Source organism: Electrophorus electricus, chromosome 17 (assembly GCF_041902795.1).
Source record: "Electrophorus electricus isolate QZ-2024a chromosome 17, ASM4190279v1, whole genome shotgun sequence".
Classification (NCBI taxonomy): domain Eukaryota; kingdom Metazoa; phylum Chordata; class Actinopteri; order Gymnotiformes; family Gymnotidae; genus Electrophorus; species Electrophorus electricus.
The window spans coordinates 19,471,684-19,493,407 of NC_137513.1; the positions used below are offsets into that span (position 1 = coordinate 19,471,684).

A 21,724-nucleotide genomic window follows, 5' to 3' on the forward strand; every position below is an offset into this window, starting at 1 on the left:
ACAATTTCCGCTCCTTGTAAAGGTGTGTGATGAAGTCTGAAGGTAGCCACCCTACCCAGGACTCACTGGAGGTGAAGGTGAGCTCTGACCACTGGACCAACTGGACCAACTGGACCAAAGAGCTAGAGCTCCCATTTAACCTTCTTAAGGGTCTTCATTACAAGGTAAGGCTATAAATAATGCAATGCACTATAGTACAATGATGTGTAAGATAGTAGTGTGTAAGGTATAGTGTGTACTGTAAGTTATAGTGTGTAGTGTAAGCTATAGTGTGTAGTGTAAGATATAGTGTGTAAGGTATAGTGTGTAGTGTAAGGTATAGTGTGTAGTGTAAGGTATAATGTTTATTGTAAGGTCTGGTGTGTAGTGTAAGGTATAATGTGTAGTGTTAGATATAGTGTGTATTGTAAGGTATAGTGGGTAGTGTAAGATATAGTGTGTATTGTAAGGTATAGTGTGTAGTGTAAGATATAGTGTGTAGTGCAAGGTATGGTGTGTAGTGTAATATATAGTGTGCAGTGTAAGATATAGTGTGTATTGTAATATATAGTGTGTAAGGTACAATGTGTAGTGTAAAGTATAGTGTATAGTGTAAGGTATGGTGTGTAGTGTAAGATATAGTGTGTATTGTAAGGTATGGTGTGTAGTGTAAGATATAGTGTGTAGTGTAAGGTATAATGTGTAGTGTAAGATATAGTGTGTAAGGTATAGTGTGTAGTGTAAGATATAGTGTGTAGTATAAGGTATGGTGTGTAATGCAAGAGATAGTGTGTAGTGTAAGGTATGGTGTGTATTGTAATATATAGTGTATAAGGTGCAATTTGTAGTGTAAAGTATAGTGTTTAGTGTAAGGTATAATGTGTAGTGTAAGGTATAATGCGTAGTGTAAAGTATAATGTGTAGTGTAAAGTATAATGTGTAGTGTAAGATATAGTGTGTAGTGTAAGGTATGGTCTGTAATGTAAGATATAGTGTGTAGTGTAAGGTATGGTGTGCAGTGTAAGATATAGTGTGTATTGTAAAGTATGGTGTGTAGTGTAAGATATAGTGTGTATTGTAAGGTATGGTGTGTATTGTAATATATAGTGTATAAAGTACAATGTGTAGTGTAAAGTATAGTGTGTAGTGTAAGGTATAATGTGTATTGTAAGGTCTGGTGTGTAGTGTAAGGTATAATGTGTAGTGTAAGATATAATGTGTATTGTAAGGTATAGTGTGTAGTGTAAGATATAGTATGTAGTGCAAGGTATGGTGTGTAGTGTAATATATAGTGTCTAGTGTAAGGTATGATGTGTACTGTAATAAATAGTGTGTAAGGTACAATGTGTAGTGTAAGGTATAGTGTATAGTGTAAGGTATGGTGTATATTGTAATATACAGTGTGTAGGGTGCAATGTGTAGTGTAAGATATAGTGTGTATTGTAAGGTATGGTGTATATTGTAATATATAGTGTGTAGGGTACAATGTGTAGTGTAAGATATAGTGTGTATTGTAAGGTCTGGTGTGTATTGTAAGGTATAGTGTGTAATGTAAGGTCTGGTGTGTAGTGTAAGGTCTGGTGTGTATTGTAAGGTATAGTGTGTATTGTAAGGTCTGGTGTGTAGTGTAAGGTATAGTGTGCATTTTAAGGTATAGGATGTGTCTTTTTGCATTTGAAAGCATGCATTTTGGATGCTTTTAAAATGTTCTGTGATGAGGTTATGTCTTAAAACAAACATTTTCAGAGCACATTATTTGTACTCCTGCAGAACCACATTGAAAAGGCACCGCAAACATCTGGGTCTAATCCCATCAGTGACCTCAGACATTACAACACCCCGGGCTTCTGTTAATCACCTCATTCATTACAGCACATCATTGCTCCAAATTCCTCCAAATTCTTTCATGTTCCTTCATATTCCTACATATTCCTACATATTCCTCACTCTAGCCTAGATGTGTCCTGAATCATTTCACTGTGGAGCTTTTTGAGTTTGGAGAGATTCACCATGAATGTCAGTTATTTTTTTTGACTGCAATACCAAAACCTGTGCCACACGTTTGGGTTTATTTGATTCACTATTGAATAAACATGCTGCCTCTTCCTGGTGTTGAGCCAATAAACCCCCCACCTATTCCTGATGCGAACCAAGAGATGCCCCGCCTCTGTCCTTTTTAAGGACGATGCTGCGTGTTCATGTCGGTTCATAATCAAATTCTGTTGTCTACAGGCTGCAATATGTGTAACTCACACATTTGAAAAATGGTGAAACACATCAGGCATGTTGCCAAGGTGGGTTGATCACAGGCTTCTGTGGACTGTGGCATTGCAGTAAACAAACAAATGTACCCTGAGCTGACAAGCACATTAGAGCGAGAAGTGTCAACTGGACTCAGCTAGGTCCTGGGGCTGTTCTGTGACTCCAGCTATCTCAGGGCTGTTCTCTGACTCTAGCTAGGCCTGGGGCTGTTCTGTGACTCCAGCTATCTCAGGGCTGTTCTCTGACTCTAGCTAGGCCTGGGGCTGTTCTGTGACTCCAGCTATCTCAGGGCTGTTCTCTGACTCTAGCTAGGCCTGGGGCTGTTCTGTGACTCCAGCTATCTCAGGGCTGTTCTCTGACTCTAGCTAGGCCTGGGGCTGTTCTGTGACTCCAGCTATCTCAGGGCTGTTCTCTGACTCTAGCTAGGCCTGGGGCTGTTCTCTGTTTCTTGCACAGCTGCAGATTATGGGGCATTACCATGGCTTTGTCCCGCTGTCCGTCCTGTGTCCTTTCCATGCGGGATGTGGACGATGATTGAGGAAAGATGTCAGCCTGGGCGACCAGAAAGATACAGTAAACACACCCAAGTGTGTCTGGATGGCAGAATAACGAGAAATGGTTCAATCACCAGGAAGCTGTCTTATGACCAGAGTGGGCCTTGATTCACTCTCATGCAGATTGTTTTGTGAGCGAGTGTGGCATGCACAGCGCCACCCAGTGTCGCTGTGCAGAAATACATTCCGGAACCAAATTATTTTTACATCATGACAGAATCAGGATGGGACGGTGTCAAAAGCCTTGATACACTTTCAGGAAACATAGCTGACATGCAGGGGTTTCAGCCAGCCATTGAAATCATCCAGAGAATTCAATTTGTCATCCAGATTAATGGCTTGTAATTAATGACCTCTAACTTTGTTTGGGATTTCTTTTCACATCTGTCTTCGTTCTGGCAGGAATAACAAGAGTTCTAAATGAAGGGGAAGGACTGTGAGCACTGTGGTATAAAATAACTCATGAATTAAACACGTGAGACCTGTGCCAGCTGTTGTAATGGAAGTACAGTTTCTGTGGAAATCTGCAAGCAGTATCCACTCTGAATATTTCAGTCCTCATTTCAAATGTGCCCAAGCGTAAGTAAATGATGTACCGGAGTTTCAACAGAATTTAAGGCTTCAGACCCAACCAGGTTAGACCATGGCAAAGACAATCCGCTACAGTTCAATAGTTTCCGTTTCCAGTAAATAGCACATGTGGTGTTAGAGTGTGTGTAACACTAGAGTTGCGCAGATCTTAGTACCTGAAAATCCTCTCTTCATCCTTCACTAAATTTCTACAAATATACTCCAGTTACACTAAAACCCCAAAGAGGAAATCTATCTGCTTCATGTTTCACATTACATAACAATACATTTTAAATATTGGTCGAATCAGTCAGTACATTATGGCAAGCCCTGACCCTAGACAAACAGCACATTGAATCTGAATGGTTTTATTGGTGTGCAACTCCTTGGAGCACCACTTCTACTTGTGCGCTCATCTGAGCTCCACTGAGACGGATTCACAGATGGCCACATTAAGGGATTAGCATATTAGCATCTAAGACGCCCACGCTGGTTTATTCTCAGTCAGACTGTGGTGGCAATTCTGCTCACTCAGACTACCTTCAACCCTTCTTGAATCTGTTCCAGTTTAACCAAGACATGTCCAGTGTCAAACTGAAACAAGAGATGGAAACACCGTTAACTGTAACTGTGTTTGAGATGGTGACAGTGTGCTTCGGTAGGTGTTAAATGGTATATGATTGTGTAAAGAAACTACATGAATATGTAAATGTACTTTGTAATTAAAGCCTGATTCTGATGTCAATTGCTGGTGTTGTGATGTTATTTGCATATGTTCAGAAACCCAAAGTAAACCCATGTCCTACTTTGTAGTGTTTGTGAAGGATAACGATACTTTATCACACTCAGTAACACATTTCAGAATTAAGTGAGTGCAGTTTATGTGGGGTAATAGACCTTCAGTGTCCACTGTTTATGAATAGATTGAGTTTTATATTACACACTTTACTGTCAGTGGTACTGAGGCCCATAGGACAGGCTTGAGTAACTAGCTTTTGCATATGGGATGAAACTGTAAAGGTTAAAGGGTCAATCAGCAAGACAGGCAGTGTGATGTGATTGGCATGGAGACGCTCTTTCAACCCTAAGCCCCTGAGAGCAGACTGAAGCACATAAAGTGATTAAATGCTTACTGATTCAAGTTTCCATTTCCACACACACACACACACACACACACACGCACACACACACATACACACACACATACAGATCAGACTCAAGATTCTTTACATGATGAGGCATTAATTATAATTTAGTTTTTAGTGTAATGACTGTACTTCATAAATGAATGAATAAAGTTATATTTACACAGGGCCTTTCAAGGTGTCCAAGGTCACTTCACAGTTAATACACACACAGGTTTTATATCCAGTCACACACTAGTGAGAAGCAGCAACCAGTCACATCACAATGTACTCTCAACCAGAAACCTCAGCTCCCTGTAAACCCATAGTAAACTGTGGTCTCAAGGATGCTTTTTACTGACAGATAACTGACAGGTAACTGACAGGTAACTGAAATTGTTGCTTCATGTCTGTATAATTAATTGCCAGAAAGTGCTTAACTCACTTGGGGCATTTTAATCAATGCAGGCCTGTTTTACAAATTCACCTTTCTGAACAACAAAACAATAATTAATAATAAAAAAGCTACATAAAAGGTTTGCATTGGATGCCTTGAATTAATCTGCGGGTTCCGGGAATAAAATCCATTGTCATGGAGACCTGCGCCTGATGCCTCAGCATGGAGATGGAGATGTTTCCACCATGAGGAAGGTTCCTGATAGGCCAGCCCAGGAGTGACATCACAGAGAGAAGCGCCAGAGTGCCCACAATGCCAAGCCACATCTATCACGGGGAGAAACCCCATAACACACATAGTCCCACTCTTCACCTCATTATCTCATTTACATCTCTGCTCATCCAGTTCTTGAGAGAATTTTCACACATTCTCTCTCTCCCCCCCTCACTGCTTTCTAGCTCACATGCTTTTTCTAGAACTTTCAGTCAAAAATGCTAATTATTTTCAAATTAAAAGCAGGGAATATTTTTGGACCTTGGCAATGATTATGTCCACAGATATGGGAGAGCCTCTATAAAGAGCACTCAAAACAACATAAATTAGTCAAAACATACCACCTATTTAGGAATAGTTTATTATCATTTATTTATTTATTTGTTCAGTATAAATACTTGGTCTATCATAAATCCTGAGAATGTCATGAACCAAGTTTTCATTCATCATTGTGAGCCAAAATACACTGTGTATACTGTACTGTATATTAATTAGACTACAAAAATATTGTTTCTCATGGTCGCCACAATCCTGCAAGTGTGTCAGTCCAGCATTTTCCAGCCATCTGTAGGACTTCTCCATATCAGCCACTTCCAGGTTTTAGCCTCCCATGGTTCCTGCCCCTCCTCACTCCCGTCCTCCTCGGGTTTCTGCTGTCTGAAGTTCCCACTAAGCACTTCCTCACTTGGGGCCATCATCCTGGCTCATTGATGTTTCATCCTGGATAGGGACTCATTAATGCTCTCTAATGCTCAAATCCCCTCCTTCCACTTAGTATATTGTCTCAGTATATCTATACATTATCTGTGTAGACAGATAATCTCTGAGGAAAAGCTTCATAAATGATTAATCCTAAATGGTGTTTTCCAATCACCCAGCATGAGTAGACTCACTACTGCACAAGGTGTATCTCCATGCCAGCACTGTAGTTCTGCATGTCTGGAGTTAACTCTTAAAAGTTAAAGTGTCTAATATGTGAGAGTTACTGAGACTTCAAATTTCTGCGTAAACCTCTCCAGGAACCTACATGCATTTTGGACGTGCTAGAAGACTACACAGTAGGCCTCTTAGATGAATATGGACCAGTCAATCAGTAGAATGAAGACAAGAACTGTTGAAAATTATTCTATTTATAGAAAGTACTTATATTTGTCCATAAAATGTCCTATACAAATCAAACTGCCCTGCCTTGTCTTTTAAAATCTGTTTTAGATAAGGGGGAATCAGAGAGTGGTCCTGGTGCTAATTGGAAGCCTGTCTTATAGTCAGGCATGACTGCTACTGTCTTTAATCAAGCAATCGATGCAACAGATCTTTTCTGTAGTACTGGAAAATGGTTTAGACGTGAGTCTGAAGCCTGTCATACATGTAGGTCAATCTTAAAGTGTAGCAAGCCAAGGCTATAAGCACACCCCCTCACCGCAGTGTTAATCTCAGAGCACCCCCTCACCGCAGTGTTAATATCAGATCACCCCCTCACCCCAGTGTTAATCTCAGTGCATGCGCTCACCCCAGTGTTAATCTCAGTGCATGCCCTCACCCCAGTGTTAATATCAGATCACCCCCTCACCCCAGTGTTAATCTCAGTGCATGCCCTCACCCCAGTGTTAATATCAGATCACCCCCTCACCCCAGTGTTAATCTCAGTGCATGCCCTCACCCCAGTGTTAATATCAGATCACCCTCTCACCCCAGTGTTAATATCAGATCACCCCCTCACCCCAGTGTTAATCTCAGTGCATGCCCTCACCCCAGTGTTAATATCAGATCACCCCCTCACCCCAGTGTTAATCTCAGAGCTCATCAAGGATTTACACGGATACATCGCTAGTGTAATCAGTCTATAGGGAAATGCTCAGTTTCAAAGCGGCACAAAGAACCTGGGATGTGGTTGGTGCTTAAAGACTTGACTTCCAGCCAACCCTCGTCACACACACACATCAATCAACACTTCGGTAGTTCTGAAAAATGGAGAACACAAGACTCTTTAGATATTCATTGTAAACCTGTAAGTCAACAAACCAAAGAGGATCGTCTCCACCCATTATCAGTGGTTAATAATAGCTTACTGCTCTCTGCAACACCCTGGCTTCTGTGCAGTCGTAACCAGGCCACACAAAAGACCTGTCTGTTTGGTCACACAGGGTCATATAGTGACTCAGCACATTTCTTGTACATAGGTTAATGGTTTCAGGATAGTTTTATGACCAACTCATCTGGAATTAATTCAGTCATCCCAGACTGGTTGTCATGGTAGCAGTGTTTGTTGATATACATTCATTAGAGTATTACAGTAACTACTGACATTTACTGCACTGCAATAATCCGAGAAGACCAGTGGTTGAAGAATATGCAAAACTTTTCCTTTTACATACTTCATACTATATACTTTATATACTATACAGAATTATATTTTTGTGGGTAGTCTTATCATTGGGAAACTATACTGAAGTCTACAGCTGACTTAACTAATATCCTTGTTTTACTCAGGGGAACCTTTTAGAAGTTGGAACAGCTTCCAAATAAAACACATTTCATTTAAATGGATTTATAGCTTTGTCCCTATGACACAACGTCAAAACAGCCAAAAAACACAAAACAAAAACATGGTCCCATCATGAGTCGTTTTTCATGGTTTCTACTGAAATAGAACAGCTGAAATAATTCAAAGCATTCAAATCTCAGGGTGCTTAGTGAGTGTACAGCCTAGAGGACAGGTGAAGATATATGTCCTCCTTTAATGGGCGTATCCATTCTCATTTCACCAACTGTCCACCGACTCAGTTACACCTCAGTTAGCTCTTCTAAATGAAGTTAAATTCTATTAGTTTACATGAGTCTATAGAATTAGTAGTGCAGCAATTATCTGTATGTTTGCATAGTATGCCAATGCTCTCCAGGGCTTGTTGTTCCAGGGAACTAAAGTATAAACATGGCACACACACACACACACACACACACACACACACACTCAATCACCAGACACATTATTCTCACAAGCAGCCGGCTGTGGGTATATCTGGAGATACCTCAACCAGCCATGTGCTCATTGCTGTTCCAGACAGCGCATAACATTTCAGCACGATCCCTTCTCAGTCTCACACAAATCAAACATCCAAGTCACGAACAGGAAGGGCTGTGTTACAGAACATGGGAAAAATCACCACTAGGCCGATATCCCTAGTGGGTCGGACTGCTTGTACATGTTTCTGCATTGCTTTTCCGTATGTAAGGACTGAAAAATTATTCATTTTATTAAATGTTACTGCAGAGAATTCCCTGCCATAACACAGGATTATAATGTCCTTTCTCTGGATTTTCTCAATGGCACTGCTTTGAGTGCACAGTCCCAATAGTGAATCACAGACTGAGAATCTTATTTTACTGGGTTTGAGGTGAGTAGAAACAGAGCTCAGTTGAGATAGGAACTCTGTCATTCACTCATCTGGTGGGCCAATGTGATCACAGTAGTCTTGACCTTTTTACACTTAATATAAAACTGCTGACTTATGTACATCATGTGCAGGTGCATTGATGCACCTCACCTAAGCAGGTGTACTTAAGCACCTCACCTCTACAGGTGTACTGGAGCATCTCACCTCTACAGGTGTACTGAAACACCTCACCTCTACAGGTGTACTGAAACACTTCACTTCTACAGGTGTACTGAAACTTCTCACCTCTACAGGTGTACTGAAACACCTCACGTGTACAGGTGTACTGAAACACCTCACCTCTACAGGTGTACTGGAGCATCTCACCTCTACAGGTGTACTGAAACACCTCACATGTACAGGTGTAGTGAAGCACCTCACCTGTGCATGTGTACTGAAGCACCTCACCTCTACAGTTGCACTGAAACACCTCACGTATATAGGTGTACTGAAGCACCTCACGTGTACAGGTGTACTGAAGCACCTCACCTGTGCAGGTGTGCTAAAGCACCTTACTTGTGCAGGTGTACTGAAACACCTCACCTCTACAGGTGTACTGAAGCACCTCACGTGTACAGGTGTACTGAAGCACCTCACCCGTGCATGTGTACTGAAGCACCTCACCTGTGCAGGTGTACTGAAACACCTTACCTGTGCAGGTGTACTGAAACAACTCACCTCTACAGGTGTACTGAAACAGCTCACGTGTACAGGTGTTCTGAAACACCTCACCTCTACAGGTGTACTGAAACACCTCACGTGTACATGTGTACTGAAGCACCTCACCTGTGCATGTGTACTGAAGCACCTCACCTGTGCATGTGTACTGGAGCATCTCACCTCTACAGGTGTACTGAAACACCTCACCTCTACAGGTGTACTGAAACACCTCACTTGTACAGGTGTACTGAAGCACCTCACCTGTGCATGTGTACTGAAGCACCTCACCTCTACAGTTGCACTGAAACACCTCACGTGTACAGGTGTACTGAAGCACCTCACCTGTGCAGGTGTACTAAAACACCATACTTGTGCAGGTGTACTGAAACACTTCACATGTACATGTGTACTGAAGCACCTCACATGTGCATGTGTACTGAAGCACCTCACCTCTACAGTTGCACTGAAACACCTCACGTGTACAGGTGTACTGAAGCACCTCACCTGTGCAGGTGTACTAAAACACCTTACTTGTGCAGGTGTACTGAAACACCTCACGTGTACATGTGTACTGAAGCACCTCACATGTCCATGTGTACTGAAGCACCTCACCTCTACAGGTGTACTGAACCACCTCATGTATACAGGTGTACTGAAGCACCTCCCCTGTGCATGTGTACTGAAGCACCTTACCTCTACAGGTGTACCGAAACACCTCACCTCTACAGGTGTACTGAAACACCTCACTTGTACAGGTGTACTGAAACACCTCATGTATACAGGTGTACTGAAGCACCTCCCCTGTGCATGTGTACTGAAGCACCTTACCTCTACAGGTGTACCGAAACACCTCACCTCTACAGGTGTACCGAAACACCTCACTTGTACAGGTGTACTGAAACACCTCACCTCTACAGGTGTACTGAAACACCTCACTTGTACAGGTGTACTGAAACACCTCACCTCTACAGGTGTACTGAAACACCTCACGTGTACAGGTGTACTGAAACAGCTCACATGTACAGGTGTACTGAAACACCTCACTTGTACAGGTGTACTGAAACACCTCACCTCTACAGGTGTACTGAAACACCTCACGTGTACAGGTGTACTGAAACAGCTCACATGTACAGGTGTACTGAAACACCTCACATCTACAGGTGTACTGAAACAGCTCACGTGTACAGGTGTACTGAAACAGCTCACGTGTACAGGTGTACTGAAACACTCCACATTTACTGACTTTCAATTTGCTGGAGAAAATGGACTGAAACTGAAGGATTCCACCATAATTAGGCTTGTCTCTGCCCGCTCAGTCTTACCAAAAGGCTGCAGTACTGAGTAGGAAGTTCTGCACCAGAATTACAACCATTCCACAAGAGGACTGTTGGTCCATTTCGTAAATCACATTGATGAAGCGTGTTATTGCCTGAAAGCCAAGTCTTATCTGCTGTCCCTTCAAATGCTGGTAAACCAACATACGATTTATTTATTTCAGTTGGAGTTATACTTGCTTACATATTGTTAAAGGTCATTTATGTTTTTTTACATTAATGTAAATGACATGTTAATAATTACAGATTAATTTCATTGTGGTTAGCCATGAAGACAGAAGGCAGAGGAAGAGGAAGAATGTACAAAATGACCTACTCTTCCTCACTCAGAGACACTGCAGTAATGTAAACACGCTTGGAAATCCAGTGGGAGAACGCCAATAAACAAACACAATAAACACTCACAAAAGCATTTTATCATTTTGTTTCCTAAAGAATCGTGAAAACAAAACATACTTTGAATCAACACATTTGCCAAAAGCTCATTATTTACTTATTTACATTATTTAGTTTTTGTTCATTGAAACTGGTTTTGTTTCAGCAGCTGATTATGATGAAGACAAACAAACTCTGAAATATCTGTTACCACAGAATGTGTCTTTAACTAACTCTGGACAGCTTTGTGGGCCTTCTAACTTTCCCACTGTTTCTGAAGTCCATCATAAAGCAGATGAACACTCTTGTAAAATATTGAGCGTTTTGGTTTGTACAATTTTGTAGTATTAAGACTTGACCTTCCTACAGAACAATGACAATGACAAAATAACAATCAGTTATTTTGTAAAAGGTACTGAGCTGGGTCACTCAGATAAACATCCATCATCATGTGCACTTTGTACACATCACATTCTTCCAGGCTCGTATTTTGGGAGGCTTTCTGCCTGGAGAAAGGGGAACAAAGTGGAATCAGTATGACATACATCTAGACTAGAACAATGTTTGATGAGAGTGGGAGGAAATGAGCTCTGGATTCTCTTCAGGTCCCTGTGGAATTTAGTACAACAGACTTGACTGACCCCTCAGTCACATTTGTAAAGGCCTTCGCACCTTTACAACAGAAATTACCTGCTCATTACAGCTTAACAGCAGTAAAGACCTGCCCAATTCAGCTTTACAGCAGTACGGACCTGCTCATTACACCTTTACAGCAGTAAAGAACTGCTCATTACACCTTTACAGCATTAAAGACCTGCTCATTACACCTTTACAACAGTAAAACCTGCTCATTACACCTTTACAGCAGTAAAGACCTGCTCATTACACCTTTACAGCAGTAAAGACCGGTTCATTGCTCACTGCTCACAGAGGAGCACCCACAACCCTTGTTGTCTCTTAAGAAACTGTCATGCACACTTAGAATGACATATTAGACTAAAACCACTCAGCAAAAGGCAGAAAATACCCAGAAAGACAGAGGAGCTCTTACGAGGTAAGAGGAGCTCTTACGAGGGTCTGAATGGGATTTGCGTTTGCTCTGCTCCCAGAGTTGACAGGGCAGAAGAACAGTGGCCCAGGATAATGTGTGTGGTTTGTTTGTTGAGCAAACAGTAACTGTTAGGGCAGGCAAGCTGTAAATTAAGTTCAGATGACAAATGTTCAAGGCTGCAATAAAACACCTGGAGGTGGGTGATTTCCAGACGTCCGGAGCAGCCTGTGAAAACTCACCTGCTGCCTCTGTTCGCTTCAGAGCACAACAAGTCAGTAGAGGGCCGCACAGGTGCTGCACAGAGCACCACCCCCACTCGGCCATCGCTGGAACCTTCGGCACCTGTCCAACCTCTGAATAACTGGCATTCAAGAGCCCATCGCGACAAGCTTGCTGAAGCGCTGATGTCTTTTCAGTGGCACAGAGAAAAGCTAAACCAAAGGCCAGTGATCAGGCAGCTGAGGTAAAGCGGAGCTCCTCTGTGCGTTTCACACTCCTTTACACACGCTTTTGAGGAACTGATACAGCAGAATTGCACAAAACATGCAAGTGAGAGGGAGGGAAGGGTGTTTCTGTGGTTCCTCTTGTCACAACTCAATGTCCAGGGCTGAGCTCAGATGGTCTTCAACAGCAACTCAATGTCCAGGGCTGAGCTCAGATGGTCTTCAACAGCAACTCAATGTCCAGGGCTGAGCTCAGATGGTCTTCAACAGCAACTCAATGTCCAGGGCTGAGCTCAGATGGTCTTCAACAGCAACTCAATGTCCAGGGCTGAGCTCAGATGGTCTTCAACAGCAACTCAATGTCCAGGGCTGAGCTCAGATGGTCTTCAACAGCAACTCAATGTCCAGGGCTGAGCTCAGATGGTCTTCAACAGCAACTCAATGTCCAGGGCTGAGCTCAGATGGTCTTCAACAGCAACTCAATGTCCAGGGCTGAGCTCAGATGGTCTTCAACAGCAACTCAATGTCCAGGGCTGAGCTCAGATGGTCTTCAACAGCAACTCATGTCCAGGGCTGAGCTCAGATGGTCTTCAACAGCAACTCAATGTCCAGGGCTGAGCTCAGATGGTCTTCAACAGCAACTCAATGCAGCATTTCTCTCCTCTTCTCTCTCCCTTTAAAGTCAATCTGCTCATTTCTATATGCACAGGCACATTAACACTTCATTTCACTCCTACAGTTTTTACAGTGTCCTCCCTGAGATGTGACTTCACAACGTAATAGTTCATCTGACTCTGGTATCTCTTTCAGGACCTTACACACAACTGAAGCCTGTGGATAATGCAGTAGTAATGTCATTACTGTACACCTCAGTGCAGACTGGTTACAGTACTTTCACTGCTCACACAGTGTCAATAGGCAAACGCTTATAACCATACTGGTAATGCTTCGATATGGCTTGTAACCACAAAGTGACTCAACATAATGATTCATCCATCACTACATATCACAGAAAAGCAGAGACATTTGAGTTCTAGTAAAACTTCAGGTGATTTTCAACATAATGTTAAATGAAAACTCTCTGTCCTGGCCAAATGACCTACTTAAACTTTCGATGTGTGAAAATAACTGTTGTTAAACTATACCCTTTACTGAAAAATGTTTTTGTAGGCAGTTACCTGATCGAGTAGACAAGTAAAATTTGCAACAAGCCACAGGGACCTGAAAGAAGACGTGTTATCCACTGAGCCACTACAGTTGTCCACACACACGTCCTGGGCTTTGAGAACCAGCGTTTCCCTAACACACACACACAGGTCAGAGCGTCCCCTAGCACACCCCTGAACACACACACACAGGTCAGAGTGTCCCCTAGCACACCCCTGAACACACACACACAGGTCAGAGCGTCCCCTAGCACTCCCCTGAACACACACACACAGGTCAGAGTGTCCCCTAGCACGCCCCTGAACACACACACAGGTCAGAGTGTCCCCTAGCACACCCCTGAACACACACACACAGGTCAGAGCGTCCCCTAGCACGCCCCTGAACACACACACACAGGTCAGAGCGTCTCCTAGCACACCCCTGAACACACACACACAGGTCAGAGCGTCTCCTAGCACACCCCTGAACACACACACACAGGTCAGAGTGTCCCCTAGCACGCCCCTGAACACACACACAGGTCAGCGCGTCCCCTAGCACGCCCCTGAACACACACACACAGGTCAGAGTGTCCCCTAGCACGCCCCTGAACACACACACAGGTCAGAGTGTCCCCTAGCACGCCCCTGAACACACACAGCCTGCTCTCACTCAGACGGGCTCCGCATTGGCCCAACACTGGGAGTCATTTCCAGAGTCAACCAAAAATGTGTTAGTACCAGATACTGTATCCTACTTATACAGTAGTGTCACATAGTGTGTGTGTGTGCAGGCTGAGGTTAAATACAATAAAGTGCATATCCAGGACAAAGAAGAGCCCAGCAATTCCTGGGGGTTAAAGGCGCTCCACATCCTCCTCTCTCTTCCTGTGTCTCTCCTTTCCCTTTCAGAGTTCAACTCTCACATGACAAACAATGGCAGTCTTGAAGGGGAGGCATTTCTTTACTGCTAGGGTGTCCTAACTGGAAAGGCAGGTACAGAGCCCAGAGGAGGACCAAGTAGGAGACAGAAGAGAGCTGTATCTGACTCAGGACCCAGGACAGGTCTGCGTCTGCGTGCATACGTGTGGGCATGGCTTGATAAAGTTTCACTCAGCTGTATATTTGCCAAATTCTGCAGACACTGGATCATCTTTAGAGGAACTCACTGAACCGGATCATCTATAGAGGAACTCTCTTAAAGCTCCAGAAGCTGACTGGGTAACCATAGGGGTCTATACCCTTCCCCCCAAAGACATGCAATGGGGGCACTTAGCCTACATGTCTATAGGCTGCATACACATGCAACATAACAAGCTTTAGAACTGTAACATACTGACATTCTGTGTTTTATATATATATATATATATATATATATATATATATATATATATATATATATATATATATATATATATATGTGTGTATATAAAACACAGAATGTATATATATATAAAAGCAGACAGTGAGTGGTTACAACACATCTAATGTTTGTCATTCATCTGTACAACATTACACCATCCAACTCTGAATTATTATATGCTTTCTCGTGGTTTGTGTACACCATGGCCTCTTTTTTGAATTATTCTACTTTAAAAGCTTATAAGGAGTATAAATTATTTCTTGCTGCGTGTCTGATCTTATCAAGTATCCTCATATCCTTCTGCTCTCACAATCACCACTAAACATCAAATACAGAAGACCAATGTCACACAGGAAAATGATAACGTCTGACTGCATGCAAAGCAGTTTTCCTCCTGTCTTTAAAGAACTGCAGAATCCTCCCTTTGATTATTTCAAAACAGGTGTTATTCTTGGATCAGTTGCTGAGCAAAAAACACAAACTGAAGGATACACACGGAAGACAAAAACCTGACCTGACATCAGTGCTGCATTCTTGAGCTAGGAGAGTTTGCAGGCTGGGCGGGTTTAGTCCTGTCCTGCAGGGCTGTCAGACTCGTAACAAAGATTTCAGTTAGAGGAATGGCTATAGCAGAACCTGAACTACACATCAGGTGGATGTCAAATTCAAATACTGTACTCGATTGCGTAAGAGTTCAGAAGGCCATGACTCATGTACACAGACGCTGAACATAGACACAAAACAGGCTCACCATGCCAATCACAAACCAAATACATATGACAGCGCAAACAGCCTGGACAAGGCGCATGTTCTGGCCTGATCATTCAGCGTGGATGGGAACTACCAGCAAAAACCTCGCAGTGTACGCATCCTAAACACTCACTGACCGAGCTACTCCAAACTGTTAACAATACCACCATTAATCAGACGCTAGTGGCAGCATAAACAACACCTTTCACTCTGCTGCCCTGAGTAAGGAACTGGGAATAGGAATCAGGACATTATCGGAGGGCACGCAGTGGTATGTAGCTTTTAGCTCACGCTGAATCCAGTGCGTTCTGTCCACTTTACGCTGATGTAAGATGCTCGGAGCGGACAGGGAGCGCTTTGTACTCACGGTGAGAGGCAGGGAGCATATGACAAAGATGACCGTCATGGAAGCCAGCAGCACGAGGTGCTCCACCTCCTCCTCGCCCTGGCCGAACCAGGAGCTCAGTCCACGCTTGCGGCTGGCGGACACCACCGAGCCCCGCCTTGTGATCTGGCTGCGGTGCATGCGACAGAGGCTGACGATGACGGAGCCGTTGCACAGGAAGACGACGGTGATGAGCAGGGCCACGAGCAGGGAGTAGGACAGCGAGAACGACAGCGTTCGCCACTCCTCCTCCGCCCCCTCGCCCTCCGCCTCCATCTTGATGAAGCACCACGTCCCGGGGCAGTACTGCTTGTGCCGTCCGAAGCCGAGGAGGGGCAGGAGGCAGAAGGCGCCAGTGAAGAGGTAGATGAGCCCCAGCGCCGTCTTGGCGAAGCTGCGCCGCACGTGTTTGGAGTAGAAATAGGGGTGGCTGATGGCCAGGCAGCGCTCCACAGCCATGGCGCACAGGATGAGCATGGACGCCAGGCCAAAGAAGGTCAGCGCGAAGGCGAAGAGCGTGCACAGGCGCGTGTCGCCCGTCAGGCCCACCAGCGACATGCCGCGCGAGTAGCACACGAACACAGGCGGGCTGAGCAGGCACGTCCCCGCCAGGTCCGTCACCGCCAGCCCCGTCACCAGGATGCAGAAGACGGACGACTTGGCCCGGCGATCCTTCTGACGCAGGCCGAGGATGGCCAACGCCAGCAGGTTCCCCACAACCCCGGCCAGGAACATGAAGGCGCTCACCACCAGGTTCAACAAGTTCTCAGGCATGTGAATGTGAGTGATGTTCTCGCACGTGTTGTTAGAGAGCATCGGTCCAGCGTGTTAAAAGAGCAGATCCGTCCAGCGTGTTAAAACATCAGTCTCCTTCCCGGCCCCGAGTGCGAGAAGACTGCGGAGGAGAGTCGCGCCAGGTTTAAACACACTGCATAACTATTCTTTAATCTTTAATCATATTTCAGGATAAATTGAACCAATATTAGGCTAGACTATAGACTGTTATTGTTACACCAGAGCTCTTCGCTTTTGCCATCTAATCGAGTTAAGTCTGTGTAAATAGTAGCTTATGTAAACAGCAAGCGTTATTTCTACATTTAGATGTCTGATTTTACTGGGTAGCATAAAAATAGCTTACTTGACAGCTTCACAATCTTACATTTACGTATACTTTATTCCTTCTTTTGTTTCCGCAGACGCTAGATTAATCAAACCACGCACCTGTCAGCGGAATATCATTGATCTTTCTCCGACATAAACGATAAACCTGCAGAAATGTCCCTTTTCACCTATCCGTCCACTTCAGCCTGCGTTATAGATCATGTGTTCATGCTGACTTCAGCTCGGAGAGAAAGCGCAGCTCCTTCTGTGTTCGTGTCCCGCACGCAGGAACATCTGCAGCTCACTCTCCACGCGCAGCAGACCTCTGTGTCCCGTGCCGGACCACGAGCTCCATAACCGGGTTAACACCGCTGCCTCCCGCGCGCCGCTCACAAACGTTCACTAAAGTGTTCGCCCATTTTGATCACAAATCAGTGAAACCGGCTGTTATAGTTAATCGGAAAAGTCAATTTAAGCGATGTGCCTCTTGCAGCGTCGAGCCTCGAGTGGTTGAGACCGGCAGAAAGCGCGCGGAGAGGCGCGCGCTTAAGCGACGCGTGACTGGTGAGCTGGGTGGTTCTTTTACCATGTACGCACAAGCACGCGGTCCTTAACTGTAATTAGCATTTTAATTGACGTCTCTTCCAGTAAGTTAATGTTAGTATAAAAGTTTCCTAATATAATTTCCCGCAGCGCTAAGACTGAACGGGAACGGGCAGCCAGGTGAAAACCGGAGAGACATTTACCGGTGAAGGCTCCGTGAGAGCCAAACGAGTTATTAGACTCTCAAAGTTCACCGTCCATGTATTTCTAATAAAGTGCTGTCTGAGAAAGGGATTTTATAATTGATTTTAATAAATGATAATTAATTGGTTTGCCGTAAGTTTTAGCACAATGCTTTTAGCCAATGCTGCTCTACTGTACTGATCATAAATCAAAAGTTTCATGGGTGATTAATATACAGAGCATTTTCTTGTGTGTGTCTGTATGTGTGTCTATCTGTCTGTGTGTCTGTGTGTGTGTATATGTGTGTGTGTGTGTGTGTGTGTGTGTGTGTGTGTGTGTGCAGCTGTGTGTGTGTGTGTGCAGCTGTGTGTGTGTGTGTGTGTGTGTGTGTGTGTGTGTGCACCTGTGTGTGTGTGTGTGTGTGTGTGTGTGTGTGTGTGTGTGTGTGTGTGTGTGCAGCTGTGTGTGTGTGTGTGCAGCTGTGTGTGTGTGTGTGTGTGTGTGTGTGTGTGTGTGCACCTGTGTGTGTGTGTGTGTGTGTGTGTGTGTGTGTGTGTGCCATTGTAACATTTTTACTTGCTGTCATGGCTCATTAACTTTATCAGAGCACATTATGAAAACTTGTGGTCAATCAGACCTCATGAGAGTTCCAGATCGGAAATAGACATTTTCTTTAGTCATACGATGCGTTAAGGGCCCATTTTATCTGGTCATCACAAACACTTTCAAGTGGTTCTTGTTACAATAAAAGCGAACATGTTGATTCATGCTTGTCCGTGATGTCGCCACCTCTGTTGGTAAAGAAGGAAGTAGCTCCATAAAGTACTTTAATGTGGAATATCACTGTGGGGCTCTAATCTCCATCACCAAGAGCCATCCAGTCGCACAGGAGGTGCTGGAAATCTGTGTGAAGTTTCCTCTATCATTATGTTATAACCAATATCATGTTATTCAGATGGCAAACCCATTTTTTATAATATCCATAAATCTCTCATATGTCAATGAGGACAGCTCTGCTCTGTAAAACTCTGATATGTCCACGGCAGCATCTCTGCTCTGTAAATATCTGATATGTCCACGGCAGCAGCTCCGCTCTGTAAATCTCTGTGCTCCAATGGGCCTGTCCTGATTTCCCTTATTTAGTAATCCCTCTGTGTTTAATTCCAATGCTCTACGTGAGTAACGAGTACATCTGCTCTGGTTATCATGAGTGTGTGTAGGTCTGACTCAGATCCAGGTGCTATTGACTCGTTAAGGGGCAAGCTGGGTGATGCTCTTCATCACATCATCATCATCATCATCTATATTCATCAGTCTGAGGGATTCCCTCTGAACCAGGTGTCCCATTATTTAAGTGCTTGCAATTAAATACCATAACATATACCAGCCACGTCCCCTTTTTGTGCAATGAGTTATTTTAGTTTTTGATTTTGTACAGCCTTTACATTAAAATAACATTAAAATGCTAAAAATTCTAAATATAATTTAGAATGACCTCACTTCAGTTATGTGGGCATTTAAGAATAAAACTTACAATGATGTTTTAGATTATTGGTTTAATTTTGTTGAATGCAGAAAAAACATGACAAGACATGGATGGTGTTTTCATTGCAAGAGATCAACTGACCAAGAATTCTAGTCATTATATAATAAATATCCTGATATCTACTTTTTAAAAGGATGGATAAGATCCTCCACATTGCTCCTTAAGACATGACTGCTTCATGGAGGAGAAGGACCCTGATCAGCTTGGCACAGCCCTAAAGGATATCATGGATGGTTTACAGCCCTAAAGGATATCTTGGATGGTTTATAGCTGCATAGTCATGCAGCCCAAACAGAGTGGTGATTTTAAATAAACAGTGCGATGGTAGACAGTGTCTGGTCTCCACAGAAGAATCCTGAGAAACCAAATAATTATTGCAATGATTTCAAAGTGTAACAATTTAGGCACTTCTGGGAGTTACTAATGTGTTGTACGATTGGTAATACATTTTGTTTTCTAAATATTCCACCTGCAGGTGTTTATTCAAAATGCCTTCTCTTTCTGTGTTTATATAGTAATTTCAGACAGCACCTATGAGCGTTTATCCTGCCTCTGCACCCTTATTTGTGGAGTGACTCAAGTCTGTAGGAGCTGACCTAGGATCAGCCCCCTTCGTACAATGATCATGGTCTTGTTGAGTGATACAAGTCTGTAGGAGCTGACCCAGGATCAGCCCCCTTCGTACAATGATCATGGTCTTGTGGAGTGACTCAGGTCTGTAGGTGCTGACCCAGGATCAGCCCCCTTAGTACAATGATCATGGTCTTGTGGAGTGACTCAGGTCTGTAGGTGCTGACCCAGGATCAGCCCCCTTAGTACAATGATCATGGTCTTGTGGAGTGACTCAGGTCTGTAGGAGCTGACCCAGGATCAGCCCCCTTAGTACAATGATCATGGTCTTGTGGAGTGACTCAGGTCTGTAGGAGCTGACCCAGGATCAGCCCCCTTCGTACAATGATCATGGTCTTGTGGAGTGACTCAGGTCTGTAGGAGCTGACCCAGGATCAGCCCCCTTAGTACAATGATCATGGTCTTGTGAAGTGACTCAGGTCTGTAGGTGCTGACCCAGGATCAGCCCCCTTAGTACAATGATCATGGTCTAGGGCCTTTGTGAAGTGTTTACATTTGTCTACATCATTAACTTTGCAGTGATATTCTAGGCATCTGATGCAATGGGAAAAAACAATGGAAATAATGTTGGTATAATGCAACGTGGGCTGGTCCCAATCAAATGTTTTTTTTCCAAAAGAGGAACCATATAAGATCTTAAAAGCAATGGATGCATTTACAGTATTTCAGGTCTGGATAATTAGTATTATATGATATCTAATTTGACAGAACAATAATTCTGCTAGCACAACAAGGTTTGGCTCATGACACATTTTTAAATCACACAAGCCTTTAGCTAGACTAAGAGACAGCAGAGGGAAAAATGAAATTAAGGACTCAGTAGCTCCAAACCAGGGGCCTACAGCACCCAGTAATGATGTGGTGTAATACCACATTGCAAGAGATTCAGAGCCAAAATATTTCTGCAGTCTCTAGTGCCACTCACTCACTGTTTGCATGCCTGCTTTGGAAATTCAATATTTGTAGAATGTTGCCTTTTTAATGGGACCATGGCGTTCAGAGAAAACACAAATATTCCCCCAGAAAGGAAACCCGGAGGTATTACCCAATACCTCCACTTAGGGAAACTTCAAGGGTGGAGCAGAGAGAAATGAAAGTGCACACTTCATCTTGGAACGCCACGGTGATATTCTGTAAAATACTTTTACACTGGGCAGTAACAGACTGGCAAAACACCTCAGATCATATTTCTGCTTTCATAAACTGGGTATCTTTGTGCAGAGAGTTTTCCTGCATGTGATGTTGTCTGATGTTGAAGGTTTATTTAAATGTTCACTGATGAGAAAAGAATAGGGGTTATTAACGTTTTAATGGTAAATGATTCACACATGAGCAAAAACCACTGACAGACTCATTAAGGACTTTGGAATCAACATGAACATCTCTGCCTTTGTTAGTGCTGAACACTAAACTCTGAACGCTAAACACTTTGAACACTGAGCTCTGTGAACACTGAACGCTAAACACTGCGAACAGTAAACACTGTCAGCACTGAAACACTGAACACTGGACACTGAACACTGAACACTGTGAGCACTGAACACTGTGAACACTGAACAGTAAACATTGAACACAGTGAACACTCAACAGTAAACACTGCGAACAGTAAACACTGTGAG

General features: G+C 43.6%; 1 protein-coding gene across 1 annotated transcript in view; it reads right to left on the bottom strand.

Annotated features, from left to right (window-relative positions):
* ptgir (prostaglandin I2 receptor) overlaps nucleotides 1–18,105 on the bottom strand; it is a 30,018-nt gene extending 11,913 nt beyond the window's left edge. Inside the window, exons 1-2 of the mRNA XM_027012031.3 lie at nucleotides 17,324–18,105; nucleotides 16,085–16,997 (exon numbers count right to left, since the gene is read on the bottom strand). Coding sequence (XP_026867832.2) covers nucleotides 16,085–16,918 — 834 coding nt within the window. The 5' untranslated portion in view covers nucleotides 16,919–16,997; nucleotides 17,324–18,105. The remainder of the gene's footprint in view (nucleotides 1–16,084; nucleotides 16,998–17,323) is intronic.
* Between the last annotated feature and the right edge of the window lie 3,619 nt (nucleotides 18,106–21,724).